The 13,570-nt window shown below is 35.8% G+C and overlaps 1 protein-coding gene and 1 pseudogene across 1 annotated transcript in view; one reads left to right on the top strand and one right to left on the bottom strand.

Annotated features, from left to right (window-relative positions):
- The window catches only part of PRMT3 (protein arginine methyltransferase 3), a 144,669-nt gene that overhangs the window by 127,422 nt on the left and 3,677 nt on the right, over positions 1-13,570 (bottom strand). The window contains exons 3-5 of the mRNA XM_074230373.1: positions 10,889-10,971; positions 4,298-4,347; positions 3,421-3,523 (exon numbers count right to left, since the gene is read on the bottom strand). Of these exons, the coding sequence (XP_074086474.1) occupies positions 3,421-3,523; positions 4,298-4,347; positions 10,889-10,971 (236 nt within the window). The remainder of the gene's footprint in view (positions 1-3,420; positions 3,524-4,297; positions 4,348-10,888; positions 10,972-13,570) is intronic.
- On the top strand, positions 5,982-6,776 carry LOC141518390 (large ribosomal subunit protein uL18-like; annotated as a pseudogene).

Genomic DNA, 13,570 nt, shown 5'->3' with positions numbered 1-13,570 from the left:
AAGGTATACCCACCCTTTTACCCTTTTTATTCCCTTTCTCAAAGAATAGTAATTAAATCACCATAATCAACTATGATAGTCTTTAAAAAGAGTGTTTTAATAGAGTGATATTTTATACAACCACAATTGTTAAAATGTAAGCTTCCTTGAGGGCATGATCTTGCTTTTATATCTGCATTCCCAGTGCTCAGAAAAGAACTTGACACCTACTAAGTGTTTAATAAACACTTTTCAAGCATTTATTTAATTTTTTTTTCATTTTATATTCTACTTTTTTTTTCAGGATCAGGGAAATCAGCCTCAAGGTTTAAATAGACTATAGTTAAACAAAAAAATTATTTTCACTTCAGGTACAATTAAGATATTACACCAAGATCAGTAACAGAGAAACAAAATGATAAGGAAATTTGAACATTTGACAGTGAACTTAGTCACAAATTCTTTGTTCCCTGAAGCTATCAATTTGCTTTATATTAGATTTCACAGAAGCAAAGGAAGAGAATAAGAACCTAAGCTCCCTATTTCACCAAGCCCAAGCTCCTAACTAGGATACCAATGCTTAAGTGATAGTGGCAAAAGGACCAGCTTACAACCTAACAAAAAAAAAAAATCAAGTTATGAGTCTTACCAATGACCAGGAGAAAGGTTTCAGCCCCAAAGACTACCCTAAAAAGATACTTAAGGGGGAGTGAAAAGGACAACCACATCTGACATATTAAAGAATGACTTTTTAATATCATAATATCCTTGCCATCACCACAAATTCAGTATGGCTGTTTGCCTAGCCACTGCACTCAAATCACATCAAAATTCACTAGTATTCAAGATATTCAACAACTTGACTTTTGTCTAACTCTAGAGACTTGCTTATCCTTCTATTACTAGAATCTCTTTTTTCAGGCTAATTGGGTGTGTTAAATGGTCTTCCATTCATGACACAACTCAAATCTTTATTCATCTGTGAGGTCTTTCTCCTTATTCCCTCATCTTAGTTCTTCTTAATACTTAAATGTCTATTTTGTTAATATAATTAGAAAGACGAGAACATTTAGCTGCAGGGTAGAAGGGCAATAACTACTGCCAATATCCCACACTAGCACACTAGTTTCCCTCATACCCCACAACAGCATGAAACAGATAAGAACACTGGTAGAACCTGAATGTCTCATTATGGTGGTTGAACTGTGTGCTATGGATGGAAGATAGCTATAGTAAGTAGAGTGAAGACCTTTTGTGGCAGGGCAGTGCAGTTCTGAGAAGACTGATTACCTCTTAGACTTCCCTGTGCCAAGGACGATGCTATCACCAAGGACCTTCTCTATTTGAGCTCTCAAGCAAAGACTCAAGCTAAGGTGATTCTGGTGACATACAAACTCAGCCAGTCATAACCCAAACAGCCTCCTGAGGTGTGCCAGAGGTGCTAAGGTTCAAGCAGTCAGTATCAGTGGGTCCTGATCCATGTGGCATAAAAGTCCTGGAAGGGCAGAGGTCGCCTCTTACACCACACTATTTCTCTAATGCCTGGACAGTGAATAAATGTCTGATACCATCAGTCATCTGAATGAATGGAAAAACATTCAACAAGCATTGTCTACATGCCCAACCCTATGCTAAGTGCTGAGGAAACAAAAAGAAGGTAGCCTGGACTCAAGAGTTCACATATGACTGAAGAAGAGGACAGCTAGTAGGAAAATGCATCTGTGAGGTGGGTGGCAAAGATATAGAAGTAGAAAGCAGAAAACATCAGTCCACCAAGGAGAGGCTTGGGAAAGGCTCTATTTCATTCTGGCATAGGTGAAGACTGGGAGAGAGGGAGAGGATTGGAGGAATAGGGGTGTCAGTGTTCACACAGGAAGAGAAAAAGAAAAGGAGCATTGTTGATAAGGTTGTGGGTAGGCGACCCAGCACCAGAAACCATGTAATCCATGTTGGAACAGACCAGAAGTCTCTGGAGGCACAACACTCTCCTTTGACTGAACTTAACCAGTGAAGGAAAATTCACAGCCATTCCAAGTAATTCATGCCATTTGGGAACACGTGTGCTTGTGTGTGTGTGTGTGTGTGTGTGCGCGCACTTCTTTAAGCCTCAGTCCCCTTCTCTGCAACATTTTCTCACTGCCAAGTTCTAACCTGTGATCAAACACAAGAAGTTTCCAGCAGAAAACCTTTGAAGACAGTCACTGTGTCTTCCTCAGTCATCTCTTCTCCAAGACACCATACGCAGCCCCCTTCTTTACTGCTTAAGTATTGGGTCCCCAGGTCCCTGTCCCCCACTCTGGAATTCTCTAGCTCCCCTTCCAATATCCATCCTAAAATTCCAGTCCTGGTCCCAAGAACAATAATGCAAATGTGCTCTGACTAAGGCAAAATCCTGACCCATGCTCTGTAAATTCTGCCTTTCTTTAAAGAGCTTAAGAAAGTAATAGCTTTTTTAGTTATCTAACATTGTCTACTCACATCTTGAGAGCAAGACTATCTAGCCACAATTCAATTATTCACTTTTTAAACCAAGGAAAGGACTTCATATTTATCTCGATTATAATTTCATCCAAATTTATTCAGACCATCATTCTAACTCATCTTGGTCTTCTGGGGTCTTGACTCTGTTGTCCAATGTGTTAACTACAAATCCTCCCAGATTTGTATCATCTGCAAATCTGATAAGCATGCCACTTATATTTTCATCTAAATCAGAGCTGTCCAAAATGCAGCCCACAGTGTGATTTTATGCAGCCCCCTGTGGGTTTACTAAATGCCTTAGGAAACAAAGCTGAGCCACTGCAGAGTTCTCAGTAAAATGGCAAATCAAAATATACTGTCTATTGTTTCCAATAAAAACGTTTGAAAGTAAGATTGGACAGCCTTAATCTAAATGATTCATAAAAATATTTGTTAAGCAGAACTGTAGAGATCTCTGCCACATGATATTAAAGACAAACCTCCCTTCAAGGAGGCATCTGCTCATTGATAATCTGTTCTGAATCCATCTAATGGGGTGATAACTAATCCTCCAAACAATCCTGCCAGCTAAGTAGTACTCATATGGTCTTTACAAGATCTGGATCAAGAGTTGCAAGAGATTCTAGGGGGATTGAGAGACTTGTCATACAAAAGGTCAACGAGACAAAGATAAAACTGAGACTCATTAAAATAAAAGGCCCAAAGTTGTACAGATAGCAAAGGGCTAACAGGACCTGAAGTCAGAATTTCTGATTCTGATTCTGATACCCTAAAATGGTTGACTGATGTGAATCCACTCAGAAAACAAATTAGCAATCCAACTATTTTAACCCCTAGGCATCACAGTATGCTTTGTCCACATTTCTCACACTCAAAATTGTACTTACTGCTACATCAAATAAAAAAGCTAGGATGAATGATGCCATATAAATTTACAATATTAGAATACTATAATCTTACCAAACTGAAGTAAAAGGTCATCTTCTAATACTGGTTTCAAATACTCCTCTTTCTCCCATGGCACTGGGTTGCATAAGGAATTCAAATACTCTGAAGTTGGATTCTAGAGAGAAAAAACATTAATGTGATATTTTAAAATGCTTTTAATCATAATACTCTACTTTAAAAAAATGTTAAGATAAAGCAACTCATTGTCTTTTAGAACTCTTCATGATTACTACCTGCCGTTTCTGAAAGCTGTCAGGATAAAGACCTTCTGAACAGGAGTTTACTTCTGTTATCTAATGAATGGACAAAGTTTAATTTTCTTCCCTGTACGGATGGGGACTGAAGGAGAGATAGTATAAAACTGGTATCATCTATATTCAAAAAAGAAATTGTAACAAAAATCCCTAAGCTACTAATGAAATTAATTTCCATTTTAACTCTGCATGAGGGTATTATCTTTTGTATAACAGTCTTAGCACCAGGCATAGTACACATAGAAAGAACTTAATACAAATTGTTTGAACAAATGAATTTTTACTGAAAATTCATCAAGCTATCAAGTTCCTAAAAGGCACTGTATCCTGGTCTCACATTCTGAATCTGATAAAGTCACCTGCTTCCCCACCTTGAAGTATATAAAAAGATCTAGTATTACATTCATTTTGAAAATAAAATCAATTTTGCTTAAAAGGAATGTTTTAAGTATTAAGATACTTTCAAAATATTCCATATGTACAATGACGTAGTATAAGCACTTCTCCAAAAGCTGTTATTAATTCAATATAAGGAACATAAATTCTAAAAGGTTTTGTCCTTTTGTTAGCTCTTTATCCACCTCACATTTCTGCTAAGAAATTTATAAATATTGTAAATCAGGTCTTCCACTTACCTTAAGTCTAATGAAATTTATTAGCTTAATGTATCCATAAAATTCAAGTCCTGCAGGAAAAAAAAACAAATTAATGATATAGAAAATACAGATCTTATCATAGTGTATTATTTAATTGAACTATTTTTCTGTGCAGTTTATACTATTAATATTTGTATATTCACATATTTCTACCATTCAAATCATTTTAAATTTAAAAAGTAGGAAATAGCACTTTTAATACTTGATAGAACCCACGAGATGCAGGATTTAAGAAAAATCTAAATAGTATAAATAATACAATATTAGAAAAAACAATTTTAGATTGTACCATTCACTTGAGGAGACTGTGGCAAAGAGGACACATGTCTGGACTGAAGAAGACTTGAGTTCAAATTCCACCTCTGATGCTCACTAAGACGGACACTTTTGACTGGTCCTCAGTTAACTAAGACTTATCTATTAAACCGAAGTCATCCACAATTTGACTTGGTGAAGAATACATCTTTAATGTTATAACATTCTGCTTATTCATGAGAATTACACATATTCCAGAAAAAAAATTTCTGTCAATTGATATTAGACGTGATACTAATTTTCCAACCTTCATAGTACCTACTAACTAAGGTCTTACTTTTACCAACTTAACAGAAATACATAAGTTGTCTCAGAAGAAAACATAAACTTCATAACCTGGAATTTAAAGTCTTATACAATCTACCATTGTTGAAGATTTTTTTTGGAGGGGGGTGGCTAGGTGGGGCAGTGGATAGAGCACCGGCCTTGGAGTCAGGAGTACCTGGGTTCAAATCTGACCTCAGACATTTAATAATTACCTAGCCGTGTGCCCTTGGGCAAGCCACTTAACTCCATTGCTTTGAAAAATCTAAAAAAAAAAAAAAAAAAGATTTTTTTGGAGGGTGAGCATCTGGTCAGATGTGTGTTATAATACAGGGAAGAAAGAGATTAGGTATAATCAAATCAAAAATAAGGTCTTGAACTGGGTTTGAGGATTTGAATGAAAGGAAGGGATTAGATAAAAGTGTTATTATGAAGGGAGAAGCACCAAGACTTGGTAACTGATGATATGGGGAAGGAATGAAACAAATTAAAAAAGAATAATAAAATAGAAGAAGAAAGAAAAAGAATTTCAGAGTTATGAATTTTAGTTCCTGGATGGTGGTTCCCTTAATGGAAATAAATTTAGTGCAAAGATGATTTTAGGGAAATATAAAAAATTCCACTTTTAACATGTGGAGTAATCAAGATGATTTCATATACTTACACACATACACACACACACACACACACATACAGAGATCATCTGCTTAGAGTTAACTACTGAATCCATGAGAGCTGATGAGATCACCTATACAAAGAGTTCAAAGGAAGGAGAGAAAAAGTTCAGGATCTGGAAGAATACTCACACAAAGGGCAAGAGAATGAAGATCCAGTAAATATGGCTTAGGAGGAGTAGTCAAGAGGAGAGTTAAGAAAATAGTTATGAAATCCAAAAGAGAAGAGAGTCTCCAGGAAGAGAAGTGAACAATAGTGTCAAAAGCAGCAGGGAGGTAACATGAAATGAAGAGTAAGAAAATGCCATTGGAAGTATTGCTTAAGAGATTGCTGTAACCTATGAAAGAGCAATTTAAGTTAAGAGAAGGAAGTAGGGTCTGTGCAGAGGGTGCGGGTCTCATTCAGTAGGATGGGGTTTGTAAAAGTTTTCAAGAATAAGGCCTACTTCAAGAGGTAACAGGTGAAATTCCAGAGGAGAGAGGGAAAAACAGATTATTATGAATGAAAATGTTTAGTAACCCATGAGTTACCCAAGTATGATGTGAAGGTTGGCCTGACAAATTATGCTGCCCCTTACTGTACAGACCTGCTGCTGGCCTGCAGACTTAACAGATCTGGCGTGGACAAGATCTATGAAGGCCAGGTGGAAGTGATTGGAGATGAGTACAATGTGGAAAGCAGTGATCATCAGCCTGGTGCTTTTACATGCCTTGCCAGAACTACCACTGGAAACAAAGTCTCTGGATTCCTTAAGGAGCTGTGGCTGGTAGTCTATTCCTCACAGTTCCAAATACTTCCCAGGGTATGATTCCAAAAGCAAGGAATTCAGTGCTGAAGTACACTGAAAATACATCATGGGCCAAAATGTTGCAGATTATATGTGCTATCTTATGGAAGATGAAGATGTTTATAAAAAAATATTTGTCACAGTACATAAAGAACAACATAACTATTGTCATGATGGAGGAGATGTACAAGAAAGCTCATGCTGGTATCTGGGAGAATCCAGTGTGTGAAAAGAAACCGAAGAGGGAAGTTAAAAAGAAAAGATGGAACCTCCCCAAAATGTCCCTTGCCCAGAAGAAAGACAGAGTTGCTCAGAAGAAGGTAAGTTTCCTCAGAGCCCAGGAATGTGCGAGTGATAGTTAAAACATTAAAATCTGTAATTTTCTATGAAGATTTTCAGATTAAGCCAATAAACTTATTGAACAACAACCGTGTCTATTCTTAATGGAACTTTATCAAGTACTAGGCAGGAGGATGGAGCAATGGTTATGGTTTCTATGCTTATTTTCTGAACGTGATTGTTTTAGTTGGACTTGGCAGCAGCAAGATGGGCCTGAGACCTGCTTCTCCATTTTGCTTATTTTTAACCAGTCCCTAATGCCACTTAAGCAGTCCACAACAAAGATAATGGAGCTACAGTAAAATAATTTAGATTCCCTTTAGACTGTGACAGACAAAGGAAATGCTACAACTAGGTTGTATTCTTCCAGTCATTTACTGAAACCTATGCTTAGTGGAAAGGAAAAAGACCTTAAGACTGTACAACTATAAAAAAAATTTTTTTTTAAATATTGTGAGAACAACACCATAATTAAGTCCACTGCCCAATAACACCATGTACATACAGACACAGCTGGAGAAGGACATGAGCAATTCCAGTTGGAATCTTTTCAGCAGGAAACATTGGCTCTTCCTCCAAAAGTAGGCCATCCTACCTTATGGAGACATCAAAAAAACTGTCATTGTGTGCAAAGTTTGAAAAAACACGCCAGAACAAAGTATATCCAGGTTAAGTGCACTCAGAATCTACTTCACTGCTAACCCTCTGTCCTGAATGTACATGGAAAGACTATTGAGTGAAGGCTTTCTCAGTATGCATGCCCATCAACTGATGTGGGATGCCAGTTGGGAGACATTTTGGACCTTATGTGTTTTTCAATGATAATTTAAAGATCCTATAAGATTTCATGATTAATTCAAGTCTACCACACCTCAAAAACAAGAAAAAGGATGTAATTGAGTCCTCCATTCCTAACCTTTTTAATAGTAACCAGATCATTTGGCCAGTTTTGCCAACTTAAGATCAAATATAACTTCCTTCTGAATAGGGTCCTCTGCTTCTAGTACCAACTGCGAATACTGAATGTCTGGGGCTTGTGAGGAAAACAGACTATAGTCTATTTTCAAGAATTAGGGGGAGCTAAATTTTAAAATATTCTTAATTTATGCCCTTTTAAATAATCCATTTTTTTTAAAGCTTTATCATTTAACTATAGATGCAAAAAATAAAGACAGCAATTGTGGAAAAAAAAAGAGAAGGAAGAAACTAAGGAAAAAAAATCAGAAGAGACTAGGACCAATATCTTTTTTTTTTAAGATTTTGCAAGGCAATGGGGTTAAGTGGCTTGCCCAAGGCCACACAGCTAGGTCATTATAAAGTGTCTGAGGCTGGATTTGAACTCAGGTACTCCTGACTCCAAGGCCAGTGCTCTATTCACTGTGCCACCTAGCCGCCCATAGGACCAATTATCTTACACATCTACTGCTGGGGGTAGAATTCTTGATAGAAACAATCATAACAGATAAAATAGACACTATTGATTCAATGAAAATAAATCACTTTTTTTATAAAGCCAAAGTGACTAAGCTACTAGGCTAAGAAACAAAACAGACTATAAGGAGGGGAAAATCTGTGTTTAATATCTCTGATAAGACTGACATCCAGGGTCAAAATGGGAGTCAAAATAGTGGAGGTGAAGAAACACTTCAGTCAGGCTCTCTCAATATTTACTCCAAACAATTTTAAAATAATACCTCAGATCAAATTTTGGAGCAGCAATTTGTTAAACCAGGTTTTCCCAGCTCCAACAGAGTAAAATTTATTTTTTTTTAGGTTTTTGCAAGGCAATGGGGTTAAGTGATTTGCCTAAGGTCACACAGCTAGGTAATTATTAAGTGTCTGAGACCGGATTTGAACTCAGGTACTCCTGACTCCAGGCCTGGTGCTCTATCCACTGCGCCACCTAGCCACCCCAACATCAATTTTTTTAAAGGAATGTTGTTGATTATTGAGGTACTTTCAAAATACTTCATATATACATTGATCTTTAGGATAAGCATTTCTCCAAAGGCTGCGATTTCTCATTATAAGAAATATTGAACTCTAAAAGGTTTCCTTCTTTTGCTTTCTCTTTATAAATGTATTGGCTATACCCTCACACTTTGGCTAAGGAATTTATATTGTTAAATGAAATCATTCTCTTAGCTTAATTCTAATGAAATTTATTAGCTTAACGTACCCTTAAATTCAAGCCCTGCCAACAAAAAGTCTAAGAAGCTCAAGAGATCTATGATACTAGAGAGTGGCTAGGCTCATAGACAACATATAAAAGAGACAAAATTGGGAGGGTAAGGGTGGCTGAAGTTCAGAAAGTCAGAAACAGAATAAGGAAGAAAAATCAAAGTTTATCAACCTATAACCCTTCCCAAAATGGATGCCCTTGAAGTAAGCCAGCAAAAAGGGACAGAATGGTAGAAGGGATAGAAGGGTTTGTTTTCAGTTGTGGAGGGGATGGGAGAGAAATAAAAGTCTGTAAATTGAAAACAATTTTTTTAAAGGGCAGAAGCAGATGAATGGGACAGCTTTGAAACATGTTTAATTTATTGTATTTGCAATTATTATATGGATATGCATGTGTATTTACATCTTTTTAAAGCAATGTAATAAAGATTAGAAGATTTACATATAATCTTTTCATATTCTATTATGAATATGGAAATGTTCATTTTTCAATATCTAATTTCAGAATAAAAAAAGATTCAGAAGCATCCACTCAAATATTTATATCAGCACTTTTTTGTGATAGAAAACAAGTGGAATTGAAGTAAATGCCCCATCCAATGGGGATGATTAAACAAATTGTGGCACATGAATATAATAGAATTTTACTAAGTGGTAAGAAGAATAGAAAGACTACATGAACTGATATGAAATAAGGGAAACAGAGCCAAGATGTATGATGTATATATGATGCATGATGACTACAAAGATAAAAATGGAAGGACCAATGACCACAGAATGAAAATGAATGCTGTAGATATACAAAGAATAAATGTAGTCCCAAGGAAGAGATAAAAGACCTCTTCCCCCCATTCTTTTGCAAGGGTAGAAGGTTCACGGCTGTGAAAAACTGCTATGTTGTCAGTTTTTTCAATGTATTAAAGAATCTAATTGCTTTTCCTCTTCCCCTTTTTTCTTTTTTTAAAACACAATTCTGGTTATAAAGAATGGTTCTCTGGAAGGTAAAAGAGGGAAAGAGAAAAGAGAAAAATAAGGAAAAATAAAAAATAATAACTTTAATTTAATGAAAGTTTCAAGGGTTGGCAGGATCAATTGAGCTTTTTTTTAATAAGGCAAATGGGGTTAAGTGGCTTGTCCAAGACCACACAGCTAGGTAATTATTAAGTATCTGAGACTGGATTTGAACCCAGGTACTCCTGACTCCAGGGCCAGTGCTTTATCCACTGCGCCACCTAGCTGTCCCATCAACTGAGTTTTTAAAGACATGTGGGCATATTTGTAGGCAATAGGAAAGGGAATAAATGAGGAAGAAAGTCCCCAGGAGGGAAGTAGAATCATAACCTCATAAGTGGTGAGGTAGAGCCTTTAATATGCTCTAAACAGATGAACTACATCTGTTTACATCTTTTCAAAATGATGTAATTCCACACATAATAGTTTCCTTTCCTTTCCCTACTTTCCAGGAATTAATTTATTTCTCTATTGGTTTTTATTCATATATATATATCTATTGTGCATTCCTTAGTCCCTTGATGAACACATAAAAGACAAAATTTTTCTCAAAATTCACATCATACCTAAAGATCAATGCAAGTCATGCTTTGAGCTAATTCTCAAGGTTTTCAGTCTAAAGACTAGTTCACATCTAAAAACCCCATCCCTACTACCCTTTTTCTTTCGTATTCTAATTCACATGTAATAAAATCTATGTTTACAATTTTCTTTCTTTTTAAATTTAACACAAAAAATAAGTACTAAAACCATATGAAAGACCCATTTTTCTAGAAAAGTACTTTCCAATGCACCCTACTAAAGGTGAATTTACTTTCAGCTGGGATTTAGATCGAAAAGCACTTAACCTATAATCACTGTCCAATTTTCAAAAAATATTGTAGTTCTGTGAAATAGGTGGTCACTCTAAAAAAGTTTAACCTTAAAGAAATTCTATAACCAAGGGAAAAAATTGATGTTTAATCTTTATCTCAAAATAAAAATAAAAACACACTTACCATGTTTATGGACCATATTGTCAATATCAAACTGATGTTCAGACTTACAGTGAGAAAATGTTCCTTCAGCAGAAGTGAATAACCTGAAATGCAAGCAAAGGCTTTAAGGTTTTAAGGGATACTGCCCAAGGAATAACAACAATTATCTATAAGGCATTTTTTCTAAGTATTCCATTTATTTCAAATTTCATTTGTTTCAAATGTTTCATTTATTTCAAATATTATTTCATTTAATCCTCTTGAAACCCCTAGGACAGAGGTGCTTATTCCCATTTTACAGATAAGGAAACTGAGACAGAGGTGAACTGACCTGCTCAGATAGTATAGGTCTGAGGCTGGACTTGAACTCAGGTCTTCCTGACTGTAGCCCCAGCTAGAGTAACATAATTGCCTCTAAATATTAAATGAGCATCATCTTAAATTTCAATGAATCTGTGATATCTTCAAAATGGGTACACCTCCACTAACAAAAGTTTACAATCCTTTCCAATAATTACTGTCCCTGTGTTTTCATTAATATTCATAAAGAATTCAGCTCTGGTGTAAATGTCACACTCTACTTCTTTTAACATTTTATTATCTACTAGTGCAACACTTAGCCCGAGCACCTAATATTTCTTTTTCTATTGTCATTGGTTATCTTGCAAGTCATCACTGCTAATAGCTTTCTGCTTATACTAATATGGCTTCCACTTTTTGTCACTGGAATAATTTTTTTGAGACTATGGCATGCCATTGTTTTATTTAATTCTTTACCCTTTCTTCTCATTTGGTTCTGGTTTTGACCTCTGTTCTGCCCAGTCCACTTTATCTGTCAGTAGTCAACTGATTTTGCAATGACTCTCACATGTATAACTGTTGTATTGGTATTAAAACATAATTAATTTCCTTTTGGTGGCTCACTCCATTCACTGCCTCCTGACATTCCTTCTTGAAGAAAGTTTGCTAAATATAAAGCAAGGATTCTGATTCTTCTTTAAGCTTAAGGGAACTTGTATTTCTTTATTCTCAAACCTCAAATATCTCAAATATTTTCCTTCCCAGGCTGAAGAGATCACATAGTTAAATTTTCATCTTCTTCCCCAATTATATGGAAGTCATCAAGTATCTAGGTAAATGTTCACTTAGTTGCAGGCTCTTCAGTACAACAAACATTTATTAACAGTATACTATGTGCTATGTATTTGGAACACAAAGACCAAAACAAAATAGCCCTGACCTCTAGAAAACCGGGAAAGATAAAACATGTCAAGTGCTCCACAGAATTTCTCAATTTATTCAGTCTCTGAATGAGTAATAAAATCTTTATTAAGTCCCTGATCTCAAGGAGCTAACATTATAATCAGGTAATCTGACACATATAGAAGAGTTCAACAAGGCCCAAGAGTTTGTAGGACACATCAGGATGTACTGAAAAAGAGAAATCTACCACCTTTGGGCAAGTAGGTCTAAGGAACAGAATAGTGAAGGGAAACTAGGTTCCTTCCACCAGAAGTTAAATGGGGGTGTTACAGCATTCACTGTAAGCAGGGGAAAAAAATAAACCAAGATAACAAAGCATCCCATCTAACGATGGTTATTATTATTGCCTTGAGTGTATCATCTTACAAACCAACTTTGTCAACTTTTTATATCTGTTTCCTTTAGGATGAACTTGACCTTTCCTTCTATCTAGTTGCAACTTTGTTCTGACATCTCTATTTCAATTATGGTGATATCAATATGGATGAAATTTAATACTACTATAAAGTAATCAATTTTGGGTTGTTGGACAAAGATCATACATTCATAATACAAGCAATTAAATTAATGTTTACAAACTTAAGAACCATGTCATTTCTAAGTTCCTCTTTATCAAGCCACTATCTCTGGATTTTTTTTTTTTTGCTTCTTTTCTTTCATGGGACACTGGTGCCAAAAATTCTCCAACTTTCTAGTGATTAGCATCTCCACATTTAGCTTGGTTCTCAGACAACAGAAATAATCTAGAGCTGGAATAATATTTGAAATGTTTCCAGTTTGCCGGAATCTGCCAGGGTTTGCTTTTCACTTGCATAGGTTTCAACAACACAGTGTCACCTCCAAGCATGAGGCATCAAAATAGGACTTTTGTAGAAGTAGCATCTTAATATACTTCAATTCAAAATTATTCCTCAGAATCACAAATTTTAAGAGCTGGAATTTTAGAGATCATCTAATCCTGAGTTAAGCTAAAGTATAATTTAAGTTGTAACTTGCATGCCATCCCTCAACTAAGTTAGCAGTACAACAGCCCTAGACAAGAATCTGGGCCTCCAAAATCATGGTCCAGTACCCCTACAAGTATTCATTCTTATACTTGTCTTTTTACCTACCAAAGTTCATTTGTCTTCAAAATGCATTTCCAAGGTTGTTTGTTACATATTGTCTTGGATATGCCTGCTCTCTCTCTCTCTGCTACCAGGGATCAAGAATATTTTTCTACTTGGAATTCTTCCCTTCTCTCCAAAGTGCAAATTGTACTTTTAAAGACTCTGAGCTGGCACTGAATGCTTTCAGAGAAAAAAAGTGTAAAACACAATTTATTAATCTGGCACATTCCCACAGGGCTTTAATGCTTCCAAAATGATCTCACAGTGTTCCAAACCTACTTGGCATTCCAAAGGTATATGGACATCGTGAGATACAGAGTTCTTTACTATG

This window comes from Macrotis lagotis, chromosome 3, assembly GCF_037893015.1.
Source record: "Macrotis lagotis isolate mMagLag1 chromosome 3, bilby.v1.9.chrom.fasta, whole genome shotgun sequence".
Classification (NCBI taxonomy): Eukaryota; Metazoa; Chordata; class Mammalia; order Peramelemorphia; family Peramelidae; genus Macrotis; species Macrotis lagotis.
This window is presented reverse-complemented; position numbering and strand designations above follow the sequence as displayed.